This window comes from Myiozetetes cayanensis, unplaced genomic scaffold (genome assembly GCF_022539395.1).
Source record: "Myiozetetes cayanensis isolate MyiCay16 unplaced genomic scaffold, myiCay2020 scf1, whole genome shotgun sequence".
Taxonomy (NCBI): domain Eukaryota; kingdom Metazoa; phylum Chordata; class Aves; order Passeriformes; family Tyrannidae; genus Myiozetetes; species Myiozetetes cayanensis.
In genome coordinates, this window is record NW_026086604.1 from 7923720 (window position 1) to 7942020 (window position 18301).

The following is an 18301-nucleotide window of genomic DNA, read 5'->3' on the forward strand; positions in this document are numbered from 1 at the left end:
ATCAATAAAGGGCTGAACTCAGCATGGTAGGTTTCTCCAGTGTCCAGTGCACCAAGATTCTTTCAAAAAAGTATATGTGTTAAAAACAAAAAAAGAGTTATATTAAAAATGTTAATCTTAAAAGGCTGGCAGGTAGCTTAATTCATTTTCTGGTAAAGGATTATGAATTTTCTTAAAACAAAATGGCGTTCTGAAAATACTTTCTACTGTTAGTGTTTCAGTTAGATGCATTAGTTCAGTAACTTTCCATTCACTGCATAAAGACTGGATGTTCTGGAATGATATAAAGAAGTTAATTGACTTTCACTCCTGGTGGGCATAGGGCAAAAGACAAAATATCAGGCAGCTGTCCTTGTAAAGACTGGCAATAAATCACAGATTTTCTTTTTCTATGACTGAAAAAACAAACATTCTCCAATCTACACATAAAACAATCAGCTTCTGTTCTCTTTTTGGTTTAACACATACTGTGAAATATACAACAGAAATTTGAAAAAAAAATTGTTTATTTTGGTTTGAGTTTAATAATTTGATTTTGTTAGAGAGCATCATTACATGTGAAATTGGACTAATGTCTAAGGGTTATGTACATTTAAAAACAAAAATGTATGAAATGTTTCATTGGTCTGGTGAACATAATTATTCAGTTAATACCTTGCTATGTAATTATTGCTAAGCTTTTCAGAAAATCTTCCTCATTCTATGTGTAAAGAACTTTTGGGGGACTTGCAATGATAGCTGATTCTCAGATCTGAAGAGGAAAAATTGTCATAGTTTGCTACAGGGCTTTTTGGGTTTTTTTCCAACTTTTTTACTGAGGTTTGTCTGTGTTTGGTATTGTGGATATATGGTTATCTAGTGATGAATTCCTTCTTGTTTCAGCTTACATAACAGGAATGCCATTAATGAGGGGAAGAACAGCTGTCCTGGGGTAGTCCAGAAGTTGATAAAAGCCCAGGAGCTTTTCTGGCATCACCAGCAGTAAAGGATAAGAGAAGAGTGTAGGAAAAGGGCAGAGATCTGGGGATAGATACCTTCTCCAACATGACCTCCCCATCTCCAGTAACTTGTAGCTCAGTGTATGGCAGAACAAAGGTGCTAAATTTATATTTAAAGAGCATCCTGAATTTTTCTTCAGTGACTTTATCTTTTATTTTTCAAAGTATGTAAAATTTTTGTATTCACAAGTTGTTCCACAGCTTACCTTATGTGGTGCAAAGCACTATATTTTTCCGTTTTTCATTACTTTGAATTTACTACCTGCTGGTTTGCTTAAAGTCCTCTGCCCTTTACGTTGGAACAGACTGTCTTCAGCAGTTGGATACCCATCCCTCTTTGCCATTTGGGATTTTGATAGGCCTGTGAGGCCAGGCAGGGTGCTTGGCCTCTGTCGTGCCATGCGCTCATCTCCAGAGATGCAGCTTGTGCCTGCTGTGGCTGCTCTGCAGAGATCTGAAGGGCTGTACTTGCTGTCTCACTGTACCTACTGGGTAAGAAGGAGGAATAGGTGGAGCTTTTGAAGGAGCTGCTCTGTGAAAGGAAATTCAAGGTTATGTATTTCTAGAAAAGCTACTGTCGATGTCCTACAACTTCTCTTGTACCACTTAGTGCTTTCTTTCTGTTTAGTGCTCTATCAAAACCAGCATCTGACCTTTAGAATAAATTCCCCTTTACTAAACACTGCCTTTCTCTGAGCTAGAAGTGTGATGAGAGGAGGATCCATCAGCTTGGAGTGTTGTCTGGTGCAGAGGATAAGTGGCCTTATAAAAGTAGCAGGAGGTATTTAGGTTACTAGAGAGTTAATAATACAGCACTCTGGAAGTTACATAAAGTGCTTTGCAGATTTTGCTTCATTGGTATTGTCAAGTGCAGTAATTCTGTGTAGCTGCAAATATGAAACTTCAGCAAAGGTTTACATGCTTGTGAAGGTCATGAGAGGCAGCATAAAGAACACCAGTTAGTTACTGTAGTTTAAATAGTTGACTGAATTTCTGAAGGGTATAACCATTTTAATATCAAGAGAAAGAATGTGAGATTAAAAAAGGAAATCTGTAGCCTGAGTCACCCCTGCTGGCAAAGCAGAAGATTGAATTTAGCTCCTGGATGCGTGGATATTGCTGCCTTCTGACGGAGTTGGTTTCTAAGCATCCAAGTTTTACAGTTGCAAAGTGTATCTTCACAGATCAAAAGTAGGTGGATTGCAAGGGATGCAGCTCAGATGGAATGAATCTTAATATAGTTGAAATATGAAATATAATCTGTCTTCTCAGGTTATGGTCGTATGGCAATTTTCATGGAATCACAGAATGGGTCAGGTTGGAAGGGGCCACAGTGGATCATCTGGTGCAACCTCCCTGCTCAAGCAGGGTCATCCCAGAGCACATGGCATGGGATTGCATCCAGACAGTTCTTGAATATCCCACTGAGGGAGACTCCACAGCCTCTCTGGACAACCTGTTCCAGTGCTCTGTCACCTACACAGTAAAGAAGTTCTTCCTCATATTCAGGTGGAACGTCCTGTGCATCAGTTTCTGCCTGTTGCCTCTTGTCCTATTGCTCAGCACCACCAAGTGGACCCTCGTGCATCCTCTTGACACCTCCTTTTGGATACTGACAGACATTGAGGAGGTCCCCTCTCAGTTGTTATTTCTCAAGGCTGAACAGGCCCAGCTCCCTCAGCCTTTCCTCATATGAAAGATGCTCCAGTTCCTTCATCATCTTTGTTGCCCCCCTCTGGACCCGCTCCAGGATACAACCATTGGCCTTCTTGACCAGAAGGGTGTGTGCACCATCTGTGTGTGCAAGATTGTGCATCCCTTGAAAGGGTTAGAGACACCCTGTGTGTAGCTGTGCATCCACCTTTCTGATGGCCATAACCCACCAATAAAAGGCAATTTTCATTCTGATCTAGCTACTTGACTTTGTGGTTTTTTGATTGCTAATGTGCTGGTACAAAGGAGGTAGTGGGAATGGGTGGTTGGCAGAGGTAAACAGGAAAACCATATAGACCATATTTTTCAGGTCCTGTGGAGCAATTGACCACTCCAGCTTTCCACAAAAGCCTTCAGGGATGCCTGTCCTGTTGCCCCTGGTCACAAAATATAAGCTGGAATGTGAAATGCTATTGATTTTAACCTGCATTTGCTTAAGGATTTCATCTTTCCTGTCCAAATTTTCATTATATTACTCAGCAATTTTTTATACATTGATTCTGCATTCCAGGAAGGCTCTTGAACCATATGCATACATTTGGTGTATATTGTATTTTTTGGCAATGAAACAGTGTTCTTTCCTAAGGAAAAGGAGAAAAATCCATTTTCATTCATATACCTCCGCTGAATTAAATTGCATTTGAATGTCTTAAATTTTTATTAAAAAATACTATGAGAAAGCTGCAAAAATGTAAAAATGGAAAAAGTGTCTCTCTGTGTCAGTAAAGATGTTCATGAAAAGGTAGTGCATTTATTAGTGGTAGCACTTTGTCATGTCCCATAGCATCAAGGTCTGAAGGTGTTTGTCAAGAGAGTACACTTGCATAAATTCAGAAGTTTCTTTTCTGTTCACAGCTTCTTTGCAACTTTGTGAAAGCTATTGTGCCATTATTTAATTTTAAAATACTGCAGCCTATTAATCTATTATTTTTCTAGTATCTTAGTCTGTCTAGTTAATATGTAAAATCATTCCTTGATTTTGGAAAATTCTTGAGTGTCTTTAAAACTGATGTTGATGTGTTAATTTTATTTAAGCACCAGCTGCATCCATTAGATTTAGCTAATATAATATTTAGAGTGGGCTGAAATGAATAAATTGTTTTTGAGAACCAAGATAACGATAAGATAAATGCTATAAATTAATGATTTTTGATATTAGCCTTAATTTTGTGCTTTGGAGGGTTTGTGTAGTTAAAAGAAAAAATCATTAGACTAAAATATGAATAACTTGGATTCTGATTAAATATAGTTCATTATGTAATTACTGTTCTTTTGAAAGGGTTTTAAGTTATGGCATTGCTTTGTCCTATGCTTAAGTGTAACCTATATGTTCTAGTTGCATATTATACAAGAATGAAAAGCTACATGGCAATAATCAGCTTTATCCATGCACTCTTGGTACCCTGTGGTAGCAATCTTGGTTTTCATTAGCTTTCCCAAATTCCTTTCTCCATTCTGAAACATAAATTATATTCCTTATTTTAGAAAAGAATATTGCCAACCTGTGTTCCTGTGAAGTGATATATATCCTCTTCATGGTTTGGGTTGGGAGAGACTTTAAAGATCATCTTGTCCCAAACCCCTGCCATGGGTAGAGACACCTTCTACTGGACCAGGTTGTTCAAAGCCCCATCCAGCCTGGCCTTGAACACTGCCAGGGATGGGGCATCCACAACCTCTCTGGGCAAGCTGTTCCAGTGCCTCACCTCCCTCAGAGTAAAGAGTTTATTCTTAATGTCTGATGTAAATCTACCCTCCTTCAGTTCAGAGCCATTCCCCCTTGTCATGGCACTCCATGCCCTTGTAAAAAGTCCCTCTCTGGCTCTTTTGTAGCCCCTTTAGGAACCAAAGGTGCTTTAAGGCCTCCCTAGAGCCTTCTCTTCTCCAGGCTGAACAGCCCCAGCTCTCTGAGCCTTCGTTTCTTAGACTGCTGTTTTAAAAAAGCAAGAACCAAAATAAACATGGCAAAGTTTGTTGCACAGTTATTTGATATTTATTATGAGTGTCCAGCACAAGCGTTAGCAGAAGTGTTTTAAGCCCTGAATTGGGAAAGAGAAGGATGACTTTGCATGGTGGTCTCTGTCTTCCCTGAATTTGAACCTTCTCCTTTAGGTGCTGCATATACGGGAGAGTTGTTTTCTTTGTCTAATGTTTGCTTTTGAATCTGTGGAATATGAATGCTTTTTATATAAGTATTTTAAATAAAGTTGTGTCTTTTGTAATTTAGTTATGCTTAGGATCTTGCCTGTAAATTATGTCTGAAGCTTTATATTATTAAGAAAATTTATAAAATATAGGGCATCTGTTCTCTAGTAGAGTTTTAAAAGAGAAATAGATAGCACTCTTCTTACAAAACATGATACTAGGTTAAACAAATGCTGTGAAGTAAGTAGCAGTTTGCTCTAAGTTTTGCTGTGATTTGAAAGCAATACCTTTAAAATTAGCACTGTATTTAAAGTGTCCTTCCTATGAAAGGGAAAGGTGTAGCTTCTCTGTTGTCCCAATGACTTTGTTGGGTCATATACATAGTTCAGGCAATTTCAGGTTGTCTTTACACAGTAGGATTTCAGCAGTGTTTGAATATCCTCTTCTTGCAGCCTTGATTGATTGCTATTGCTTATGCATTTGTACGTGAGTCAGAAATTCCTTTCTAGGTGTAACTGGTTTGCAAATGGTCATAATGTGTGCCAGCACCCCCAAAATAAACCTTGGAGAGTCTACGTAGAGCACAGGACTTTGCTTTAGGTTGGATGTCCCTTCTCATTTCACTGTATTTCACTTGTATATTGAGAATGCAGATCTCACTCTGGTCTTAAGTCGTGCATAGAATTATTCTGCTAATTAAACAAATGTGAAATTACATCATATGTATTACACACAAATCTATGGCTTGGAGTTTTTGACCTATATTGCCTTTAGAGGTCAGGTCATTTATACTATTTTTGAATGTTGATTGAAAGACAATGTAGAAGAAAATAGAAGCTTTTAGATGAGGCTTTTACTAAAATGCAAGAAGTGACTATTCTTATTATCATGTTTTCTTTTCTATAATTTCCCCACTAAATATGTGTGTTCAAAGAATATGTTTATATTTAAGAAATGACATTGAAATTAAAAAATGAATTCTAATGCTTCACATTTAAAATATACTCTTGTGATTTTATTTTCCTTTTTTAAGGTGGGATTCAAACCCCCTCATTTTTGCATTTTGTAAATAATTTCTAGTCAAAGTGTAATCATAATGATTAGAAGCACAACTCCTATTGTATATTGTAAAGCTTCTCATTTCCATTTTTAACTTTTACCTTGCATTATTTTTTTGTTGTTATTTTTTGCTGAATTTCTAGAATGTTTCCAGATGTGTTGTTGTTCTTCATCCTGCTGTTGTCCCATAGTGTCAGTCTATGTTATACCCTGTAATGAGGATTGATTGTAGGATGATAGACTCTCTTAACTGGTTACATGAATGTAGCTCTGAATTTCATAATAAGTGGTGGTGGTTGCGGGTTTAACATAATGTAAGATGAAATCTTATTGAGTCTGTCATCATTGCACTCTCCAATACAGAATGAAACTGAGCTCTAACGGTGTTCCAGAATGCTGTAGTAATCTTCAACACCTATGTTGTACTGGAAATTCCCGTGTGTTTTTTTTTTTTTTTTTTTTTTTTTTAATTCCTAATGAAACTCTTGAAATCTGCAGCTTGGAACAAATAGACAGAGTGAATTATCTTGCTTTTTTCTCTGAATGGAATAATTCTGAAATGGGACATTGCAGTCATGTATCACTCTAAGCATTTAAATATTTCTTCAAGGGTTAGGAGGAGGAGCATGGGTTGTTTCTGTTGTCAAGTAAGAAATCGTGTCTCTCCCCCACTACCACTATGGCAATTTTAAAAATCATTAAAAAAACTATTTATAATATTATCAGTAATGTTTTGAAATTAGTTGGTCTACCATGATTTGTTCCTGATTTCCTTCCTATGTGCTGCTGGCTGACACAAGATCCCAACAACGCCAGTGGCGACTGGAGTTTATGGAGCCAGGAGGTGTGAGGACACTGTGTGACTGAACACCACTGAGAGCCTGGGGAGTGCTGAGAGAGGGAGTGCTGCATTTTTGAACTTTTGTAGCATTCACAGAAGCTGAGCACAATATTTGAGGAGTTTGCTGTCAGAAAAGGTCATAATAATAACTCATGAGTCCTGGTCTAGTGCACCTTCCCTCCCTGAGTAGACGAGGCCTGTGATTTCCTGGGATAAGAGATTAAATGCAAAACCTGCTGCAAAATATTTGGTGGTTTCAGAAGAAGACTTAGCAGGGGACAAAAATATCTAGTGGTATTTAACTCTGATGCTGCAACAGAAGAGCTCTCCTGTTAGAGCAATTTACAGTCAAACATGGTGGGAGAAACAATTTTCCAGAGATTTCTGTGCTTTTTTCCAATTCAGGTTGCTAAGAATCACACTTCTAATAACCCTGTGTCTGCTAGCACGTCTGCTGAGTGTGTTTGTGTTTATGCTGTTTGCATGTCATCTTCTCGCTTTGCTTCCTTCTGAAAAACCTTACTTCAACTATTTGTTGTCTCCTGATGTGTTTATTTTTTGATTTCTCTAGAAAGGAAATAATCTTTTCTGTTTTGGGCTGTTTTGAATTGTGTTTAGGTATGTCTTTTGTACATAAGCTTTTCAGGTTTGATTTTTATGAAATGAAAATGGGACTTTTTACTTGGGTTTTTCAAATGACAAGAATCTTCAATGAATTATGCTGAAAAAATGGGGGGGAGCCCAGCTGGTTCTGGGCTCTCTGTAAGCTAAAATACTGAAGATGGAACTTCTACACCTGGTAGAGGGTCAGCCACGGACAGTAAGGACTGTAACACAGAATGGGTCTCCTGTCAGGAATGCTGACCTATTGCGTTCGGACATGTGTGGCTATGTCCAGTCATGAGTTGTTATGTTAGTGGTAAACCAATGACATGTGTCATCCACAACTGTATAAGGGTAGCTGTACTGTTGTAATAAGGAGCTGGTATCCTGAAACCGTGTCGCTACCCCACCTTGATGGCGACAAAAAAATTATTTTTTTAGGGTAGTATTCGTTAGCAAATACACTCAAAGCAGTGTATTTTCACTGGCCTTTGAAAAAAGTGTAAGGAGAGGTTTGCCAGAGCACAGGGAGAGAATGGGCTTTTATTTCTTAGTTTAGGATCATTCCCTTTGTGCTTGTTAATGTGGACAAGAATTACCAGGTTGGAGTAAAGAAGATTGACAATATGCCATGACTTGCTAAAAAGTGAAGTGCAACAGCACTAGTTATTTTTAAACACAGAAGCATTTGTAATGTAGGAAGACTCTTCTGTTAGTGTTCTGTGCAACCACTTGCTAATGTTATGCAGCTTTAATGCTGGCAAAATTGTGTGTGCAGCCTGGGAATCCGGTACAGTGGCATCTTCAGGAGCTGGGCCTGGCTATGGGTGTGCTGGTTTCTGAGCTTTAGCCATATTGTACCCCAGTAATCAGTAAGAAAGAGACAAAATTGTACCATGTGTGACATGTAAACTGATAAGTTTTCTTCACTGGTTTTGCTGTCTTAGCATTCTGTACTATTCAACTTTGCTGCTACTAATGAAAGAAGTGAGTCTGTTTGTAGTGAATGATAATGTTCTAACAGTTGTAGGTAGCTCAAGGTATGTTGTTTTCAGTGTAAAGATAAGAATATTGGCACTAAGTAGCTGTGGATGCCCCATTGTGCCCAGAGAAGTGGATGCCCCATCCCTGGAAGTGCTCAAGGCCAGGTTGTATGGGGATTTGAGCAACCTGGTCTAGTGGAACATGTCCCTGCCCATGGCAGAGGGTGGAAGGTGGAACTACATGATCTTTAAGGTCCCTTCCAATCCAAAACGTTCTGTGATTCTGTGATATTTTTCACCAAGAATCTGTGATATTTATCACCAAGATTCTACCCAGTGGAAGCTGATTTAGAGCCTGTGCCTGTGTGGGAAATTTTGTACCTGTCACTGGAACCAGTTTTCAAGTGTTGTCACTAGTTTTAGGGTTTTCAGCATCTCCTACACAATGGAAGTGAAAAAATAAATCTCATCTGTGTCATCAAGGTATCTAGAAACAAGCCTCTTAGTTTATTCTTTAGATATGTCTTACTGTACCTTGTGAACAAAATGAGTTAAACTCAATAATATTGATGTAATTTATCTGAGAACTTATAAGAACTGCCCAAAATATTGATAAATATTCTCAGGTGTTTACACGTGCACAAGATCCAATATCTGCTCCATACTCATTAGAAAAAAATTTGATGCTCAGTTCATTTTATCCAGAAGTGATCATAGATTGTGATTAGTGTCTGCATTCTTGCTTTTGCAGAAAAGGCTGCTGGGTAGGAGTTTGAGGGGTCCAACTGTCAAAACAAATTACAATTATCAATACTGCACTTTTAGAAGCAATATCTACTGGGCTTCCATTTGAGTAATACTTGAAGAATAATTTAGTGGCTATTATTTTTGCAGCTCTCTTTAAAGCCTACACAAATGAGCTTGCTCATCTAGTGTGACCTTTACAGCACTGGAGGCTGGTGATTTTTGTCATGTATGCTGAGTTTGGAGAGAGGCTGTTGAGTTGCATCAGGCCTTGTAACTAACAGCAGATGTGAGGAAAGTTCAGCTGATGGAATCTCAGTTATATTTTGGCATTACCTGGAAAAAATGTTTTCTGGAAAGATGTATGTACTAAATTCAGTCACAGATGCCCTTTTCATTAATTTACCATTAAAATACTTGAAAATCCCAAATTTTAAGGAAAAGACAAGTTTTTAAAAATGATGCTATCTTTTAATTTGTCTTCTTTTGGGAACAGCTGAGCAGCTGGTAAATAATGGTGTATGAAATGATATTGACAGCAGTTATTACAGCGATAATGCTTGTTGATGTGTTTTGGTTTGCTCCCTATCATTGGGACCCTTTGTTTTTTAAGTAATTTAGGATAAGTTCAAACTAGACCCTTTTCTCTCCGTCTTTTACACAAAAAAAATTGTCTCTAGAAAATTCTTAACCACTCCCCTATTTTTGACATGTAGACAAATGCTGAGACCAACAATTGGAAACAGGCTTCCCACTGGTGACTGACAGAGCCAGTACAAACTGAGCAGAGAGGGAAGGACAGGAAGGGTCACTGGAGACACGTCTCCATGTACAGAACTAAGATCTGTAATTACAGAACTAAGGTTTTGTAATTTGCTTGTTTCCAAATGAGTGAGATACAGGAGACCAACACTTGATGTTCATCTTCTCTTTTGGTTTTATTCCACATTTATTTCACTGTGGAAATTTACGGGGGTTTGCCTTGTTGACATTTCAGTGGCATGCAATGACGTACCAGCTGTCTAATCTGTGTTTATTATATATCTAATAAAGTTTGGATTTTATTGTGAGGAAAGCTGATACTACTGCTGAACAGCCATAACCTTGCAAGGTGCCATTGCTTTACTTAATTTCAAGGATGCTGTAACTGGGAATTGAGCAGAGGGCAAGCTTATTTTATAGTGCAGATAGTAGTAATTGTCAGTCTCTTCTGTGCCAGGGTTAGAGAAGGGTGTATACTGGTAAGTGAAAAATTTACTGCTTTTGTCCCTTGAAATAGATAAATCATCCATCTATTTTCTGTGAAATAATTAGTCTTGTATCTGAAAATGCATGCATGTGACTACCAAGCATTCATTACAATTATCTATTTGTGTGTATAACTTCAAATAGTTTATATTTCACATGGATTTTTTTTTTTTCAAATATATGAAAATAATTTCTTAAAGTACCTGGAGGGAGGGGGTTTTGTCATGAGTACATAGATGGTGCATGCTCTAATTGCCTTCAAGCTTCTGTCATGGGTTTGTCTTGTGCAAAATATTGTAATGTTTTAAAACATTTCTATTCCAGTATATTATTTTTGTGGATGGATTCTGGTAGCATTAGGATATGGAATTTTTTAGGACAAACCTCCTACAAATGGTGTGAAATTCTAAACTTACTCTGATATGAAGATGAGCATTCTGTTGCAGTTGAAAAATGTATCTCCTTTGGATAATAATCTACTTGAAGGGATTACTAACATAAACAGTAATATATGCTGACATATTAATGTGATTGTCAGTGTCTTGAACCACTCTTGTCTTTTATTATTATAAAGGCTTCCAAAGTACACAAAATGTGTTTGATATTTTAATTGCTCTAGTGGGCTGAAATGGCAGTAGCATTCTCTGTTCAAAAGCATCCACACATAATGTGTACCTGGGATTATGCTGACTTCTAGAAGACCTAAATTTAACATGCATGCAAAACACTTCTGTGATTGGTTTCTGGACATTGGTTTTATGTCAATCAAGAAAGGAAGGTTTTTGTGTTGCTTAAACTATGCTTTTCATGTTTATTAGCAATAAGAAACTCAAATATTTGTAAGTATGTAGTCAACTGTTGAATATAGACTTTTATGTACACACACGTGCATCCAAGTATACAATCATAGAATGGTTTGGGTTGGAAGGGATCTTAAAGATCATCTGGTTCTGACCCCCCTGCCATGGGCAGGGACACTTGCAAATACGTTTTAATATATTTATTAGTATCTATACACATGCATGCACACAAACATATACATACCTCTACAGAATAAACAGGAATGAGGTTCTAAAGAAAAAGTTAGTGGTCTATCTAAATGTGAACTTGCCAGTTTTTACTACCTTGCAGATAAATGGCAAACCAAAATCTACCACTTTCCCCACTGCACTGTAGTATAATTTCTGGTTTAAAATTTAAAAGCTATTGAAACAGAGCCATGGCCCCAAAATAGAAATACCTTTCACTGAGAAGAGATCAGGCTCTAGAGGGGTGAATGTCATTGTACATCTTTTCAGACCTGACCCTGATCCACATGCTGTGTTAAACTGGTGAAAGTGTATTTGCAGCTACCCAGTGATCTGCATCAATGAAGTGATCTGTTAGGAGGACTCACCTCCTCTCCACTGCAGAATTAATTTGATTTTGTATCCTCAGGTAGACAAGTTTTCCAGTTTTTATATTGATATGGATAGCTATACCAGTAAATGTACATCTTAAGAGGGAGGGTGCTGTGAGGAGGATCTTCTCTGAATGTGAAATGATAGTGCAAGTATGAGTGTCTGTCAGAGTGCACTGCAGTGATGAAAGGTGAGCTAAATCCATAGTGCTCAAAAGGAGCCCCTGGCTTTCATGGAAGTGATATCACCACAGCAGCTCCTGAACTGGATCACAGTGCAGCCAACACGAGTGCTCTGGAGAAGGGAGAAGAGGTGCTGCTTTCTTCAGTAGCACAGATTTGAACTAGGTTGGTGGTTTGACTTTGCAGGCTAGATTCATAGTAGCTATATTTTAGCAGAAATGAAACATTATATCGGGGGTGACTGGAGGGTTCCCCGCTCATTAGTTAGAAGAGCTGATGTTGCATGATCAGATTTTCCTCTTGAGAGTAAGCTTCAATATAAGGGAATGCAGCAACATAAAACCTCAACAGGGAATATGTCAGAGATCATGCATAGCAAATCTGCTCAGTATGAGGAACAAGAAGCTTTCCTTCCTAATTTTATTTAAGCAGATTAAATATGGTAGTGGGGTTGTGCTCTTTTTTTTCCCCTTTGTTTCTTCACTAATGTGTCTCAACACATTTTTTTTTTTGCACTGATTTTGCATTATTTTGAATACGGTGGAGCTTGTCTCCAAGATGAGCATTTTCAAGAACAAAGCTTTGTTCAGCCAAGAAGGTAGCAAAGCTGTGGTGCAAATACCTTTAGTAAATTATTTGTCTTTTCCAAATGCATAAGATGATTGGAAAATGCTCTTCCATGGAACTTAAAAAGGCCTCCTGGGAGATGTCACAGAAACAAAGAAAGAAGCCAAGAATGGGTGGTGATGAGAGAGTTTAGTAGGTAGAAAGGTTGGAAGAAGGGTATCTGAATACTTAGACATTGTCACAGAGATTCCTTTGTACTCCAAGGCATAGTAATTTTCAACAATATAAATGTATGTCACTTCTATTGGAAGATCAGATTTTGTGTATTTTAAGAGAGGCAGTTAAAATATTTAGCATTCTAAATGCTAGAAAATAAAATTAAGGGATACTGCAAAAACATATTTTGACTAAACAGGGAAAGCAAGACTATTCCTGTCTAGTCTGCAATATTAATTGAATTGAGCACTGAGTGCAGCTTAATTCCTTCACAGCAGAGTGCAGCTAAAAATTATCTGCAGAAGACATCCAAGAGGAACTAATATGTTTGGAAACAAACTATCTACAGCAAACAAAACAAAAACAAACAACCCTAGATAAGTTTTTGTGTAGCCTGGTATATAACTGTGCATAGATTTCTTTTATTTCAAGTCTTGGACTAGGAAGAACTAGTTCACATAAAGACTGTATTTGCAAATATAAAAATACAAAATTGACCTGTGATGTCATTCTGACTTAGATCACTGGCTCCTTCAGGCTGTGGATGTCATCTTCATATATTGCTTTGCTCAGTGATTCCTCTTTTAAAATAATGAATGTTCCTTCCCTCCTTCTCCTACATTAGTGGTTAAATTTAATTCAATGGCAAATCCAATTTAGATTTTCCAGTCTATTTATCTAGATTGATAACTTTAGGAACAATTTTGTTGGAGTTTTTGTATTTTTTTCTTCTTCATGAGTGTCCAATTTGCTTCACTGCTAGACCTTAGTATAAACTTTTGTCTCTGAATCTTGTCAATGTTAACCGTTGTCTTTCTTCCAAAATACTGGTTTCAAATTCTTATCCACTGTTCAAAATCTCAGTAGACAAGTGAATCATTATTTTTTTCTGGTCATTGAGGATGGAGAGAACTTCAGAAGAAATGTAGGAGAACAACTGTCTGGCGTAGCAGGCAGGCAGAGGCAAAAGCTTTTGACAGTTTTTGCAGAGGAATCAAAGGAGAAGCACTTGCTGTGCACTGTCTTGAAAAGGAACACAGAGTTCACAATATTTTATTAAATTTAAAAATGGTAACTTTTCCTGGCAAGATATAACTCAAGTTGTATTTCACTGTTTTGCTGAGAAGCAAAAGAAATAATGATGTTTGCAGTTCTTAATGTTTGAATCCATTGTTCTACTGCAATTGAAAAAAAAAATAATCAGAGATAAATAGCATCAGAAAGCATTTATATAAATTCTGGGGTTCCAAACTTTCTAGTTTTAGCTGCCACAGGAGTGATTGTGTAATTTGAGAAGGTGATTGTTTTCATTTAAGAAACAGAAACACTTTGTTAGAGATTTTCATGTGTTGTTCAGCTATAACATTTTGCATAGTTAAAACTGGGCCACTCCAAAATAGACTACTCTGTATTAATTGATTTCTCTCTGTGTGGATTCCTACTGTGAGTGTTCACACCCCAAAATACTCAGTGTTTGGAACTTACCTGAGAGCAGTACTCTCACATTTGACCATCTCCAGCTGTCTTGTAGACCCCCATATTTAGGTACTGGAAGGTACTATCGGGTTTTTTAAGGCTTTCACTGTCAAACCATCGTGGGTTTAGCAGTGAAAACTCTGCTTACTGGTTAAGTTTTCACTCAGTGTTGTTGGGGATGTCCCTCTGAGGAGGGACACAGTACTCTGGCAGTAGCTGCTGTTCTGCCTTGCTCTGCCAGTCTTCAGGTGCTCCAGACTTTGGGCTTTTTGGAGGACATGGCTGTGAGGGTCTCTGCAATGTGAGTGTTGGGGTCTCCATTGCACTTTCAGGTGGGCTGCTGCCCTGACAGTAGTTCTGAGTACAAGTTCCCCAATGTTCAGTGATTTGAAAGTGACTATAATATGGCAAACACTTCATTAAAACTTGAGATTATTGATGTAACATTACTTATGTGATGGGAAATTGCCTGTGATCTAATTGGGGAAAAAAATATATAGGAAATTATTTAAACATTTCTGTACATGTTCACTGTGGATAACAGGGAGGCTTTCACATGACTATGCAGAACATCCCAAACTCACACTTAATGACATTGACTGGATCACTGTGCACAGTACCAGTATGTAGCTTTTAAGTTTCTTAATTCCGAACTAATGTTTACTTTCATTTTATTTTTTGCTTATCAAAATAGTTTTTGCTCATGTTAATTTGATTTCCAACATCAAGTGGATAGGCAGAAGTTACACAGCTTAAAAAAAGAAAGTAACTAGAAATTTAATCCTTAATTCATTGTTACTTAATAAGCTTTTATACAACCCTGAGATTAACTCCATTGGTTAAAACTTGGTACTAATAATGCCAAGGTCACAGGTTCAATGCCTTGTATGGGCTCTTCACTTAAGAGTTGTACTCAATGATTCTTTCCTGGGTCCCTTCCAACTCAGAATATTCTGTGATTCTATGATACTGGATTTTGGAACTAATGCAGAAAATTTTAAATTCTTAAAGATGCAATCCTGAAAAAACATATTAAGTATTATTATTACAATATTCCTTTCAGTCAAATTGTGTTGCACAAAATCAGATCTTAGTCCTTTCTTTTGATTTCTACTTTTCATCTTCTGTATTTTTAGATTTATGTTGTGGAATTTGGCGCAAGAGGTTAGTGTGATAATCTGTGTCTATAGTTGGAAGATTATTACTGTGGGAAAACCATAGATGTTAACAAACAATTTAGTTGTAGTAGAAACTATATGGCTAGAGTAGAACCATCTACTATTTATTGTTGGTTTTCTTTTTTTTTTATATTCAAAATAGAATAAAATTTGAATAAATGCTTTGTCCTGTGCAAAGTTAAAATAGTGTTTTTCTTCTAGCACTGTCATTACAGCTCTACTGTCAGAGTGTTTCCAGTTCTGTTCTTTAATTAATCTTGAAGGGGTTGAATAACCTTGGACCTTCCTACAGGCTGAATAAGTTGTACCTACAGTTTTTCTAGCCTATGAAACTGCTTATTTTGTGGGTTTCTTTTTAATTGTTAAAGGAATCAATTAAGTAAATATTTAAAGTTTCTTTATTTCTTGCTATTGTAGGCATTGGATCAAGACAGAACTGCACTACAGAAGGTGAAAAAATCAGTGAAAGCAATATATAGTTCGGGGCAAGGTAAGACATTGTTTTCAGTTTTACATTAGAACCTAAGCATTTGATTTCAAGTTTGAGATGTGTCTTGCAATTTCTCCTGTTCAAGTGTATAGTATAAGAGATGCTTATATGTTTAGGATTGTTTGGAGTTAACATTTTTCTTTTTTTCCTTCTGATTATACATCGGATTAATGTTCTCTCAAGTTCTTTTAGCCTCATATTCCTTCTCAAGGGTCTCTAGGAGAATTCCCATAGGTAATTTTCCTGCTGTCATAATATTTCAAGCAGTTACTTCCAGTTAGAACTGTGACAAGTGTCCTCGACTGTGTTTACGGACAGCACTTCTAAGTGAAACAAGAATTTGAACCTCTTAGAAGATTTAATAAATAAATAAATTAAGTAATAAAAAGAAATATCTAGTGGTAGATGTTTGTGTTTCATCCACATGTGTACTCCCCTCATAACTGGTACAATCAAAATTATATATTTCCTTTCTTATCTAAAATAGTGGAGATTTATCACTTTTTGCTTGTTTGAAAACACAGTTGATGTTTTGTTGGAGCTTTAGAACTTACTTGGATGAGTGGTTAGGTGGCTGGAATGTGAATGGATAACCAGTTTGGGTGGAGTAACAAATGGTAATCAAACACAGACCAGTATACAAATTCAGTTTTTAAAAGGTTATAGAATATACCTGGCTTCTACCTCTGTTTCTCTTAAGTCCTAAAAACTGTGCAAAAGGCAGAGAAGGGAGCATTGCTGTATGCCTTCCCATGACCACCTGGCTGTAAATATAGGATTTTAGCAAATCCCAGTTCCAATTCCCTAACAATAATAATCAGTTTAGCAGATTTTTCCTTATACAGAGCTACTTCTGAGTGCTCTTAGTTTCTGTGGTGTCCCATTAACTTGTTTATGGAAGTGTATGGGATTTTTAATGTCTCGTAGATTCTTAACTTTTCTGTCATTGATGTTGGTTTGCTAGCACCATGCTTTAATTAACTTTTCTGTAATTTCAGTTGATGATAAATATTTTCCCAATAGACTGTGAAGCTTGATACAAAGTGAGAATAGTATTTGCTACGTGTGTATTTAGTTTTATGCTTTTAGAAGTATTCAGATGCTCCAAGCATCTTTTATGTTTGAAAGCGTTAACTTCCAAATAGAGTTTTAAAAACTGAGTTTCAAAACTGATGAAAACATGAGTTCTGCCTGTTTTGAAATACATGAATGAGAGATTTTAGCTATCACTTGGTTTGAAACTTGTGATAAAAGTGATATTGTTGTCAAGGCCTGTAAGTAGGACAATACTGTACAATGAACTAGTTGCATTGAGTAAACGCAATAAAAAGTTGGTTAATGGTTTTGATTGACTGCTCTGCACTTCAAAAGAAGCAGAGATAGTGGGGCACCTGATTTTTATTTTTTTTAATGTTTTAAATTATTTTTTTTTAACAAGTCTTGTTTCAAAGATACAAGTTAGTAGGAATTCTTTTGGCTAAGGAAAGGACTAAACATAACCCTCTGGCTCCCTCTTCAGAATGCTGCTGTGATAGGCTCTGTTACAAAGAAAAGGTGTGCACAGGAGGGATTTCCAGCAGTAACTGATAAACTGGGGTTAGTAAGAGCAAGACAAAAGATCTGCTATACATGGAAACTTTATAAAAATAAATATAAATATAAAGCGACTGAAACTCAGGCTTATTTTGCCTCCTTGTATGAGGAGAATTGCTGGGCCAGCTCTTTTCTTATGCTTCAGGGATGAAAGTTGATTTTCTTGATGTTTAAGTAAAACATACCAGAAACACCTATAAAATGAATTGTTGTTTGTCAGTTCAAGAAAGAATTGTGTGATTATTTTTGTATTTCAAAAGAAAGCCTCTAAGTACATTTTGAGAACTCAAAACTGGAATTTTGTTTTACAAATTGAATTGTTTGTTAGAAGGTAAGACCATATTTAAACTACTAGGGTAGAAAAATTGTTTTTAAAACTCCTGTGCTCCATAATCTCCTTTGAGAACTCTGGCTGAACTGGTGAGAAAAGGTTATTCAGGGACAATAGAAATTGTTTTCTCTTCAGTTCAGTAATCCAATTCATAACTCTAACAAAAACCATAGCTGGGTTTTTTTGGGTTGTATTGCTTTGGGGTTTTTCTGTTTTGTTTTTGGTTTTGCCTGAAGTAACATTTGAAGAGTGACATTAACATAATGCAGTGTCTCATACAGAATTCTTCATGAAGGCTGAACCCTGTGGTGTGTTGGTTTATTCCTCTCCAGTGCTGAATTATGAACCACAAGGCACTCTGCTCTCTTATAAAGAGCTTAAACATCACCCAAATACTTTCTGCTTTTCATGCACATCCCTCACCCATTTGTCATATTTACATTTAGATCGACTACTGTGGGAATGAAAACATACCAGCACAGAAATATGGAAATCCCTTAGAAACGTCCCTTCCCTCTTTACATTCCTTAAAGT

General features: G+C 36.9%; 1 protein-coding gene across 1 annotated transcript in view; it reads left to right on the forward strand.

Annotated features, from left to right (window-relative positions):
- Positions 1-18301, forward strand: part of ASAP1 (ArfGAP with SH3 domain, ankyrin repeat and PH domain 1) — a 147942-nt gene that overhangs the window by 59066 nt on the left and 70575 nt on the right. The window contains 1 exon segment of the mRNA XM_050313880.1: positions 15771-15843. Coding sequence (XP_050169837.1) covers positions 15771-15843 — 73 coding nt within the window.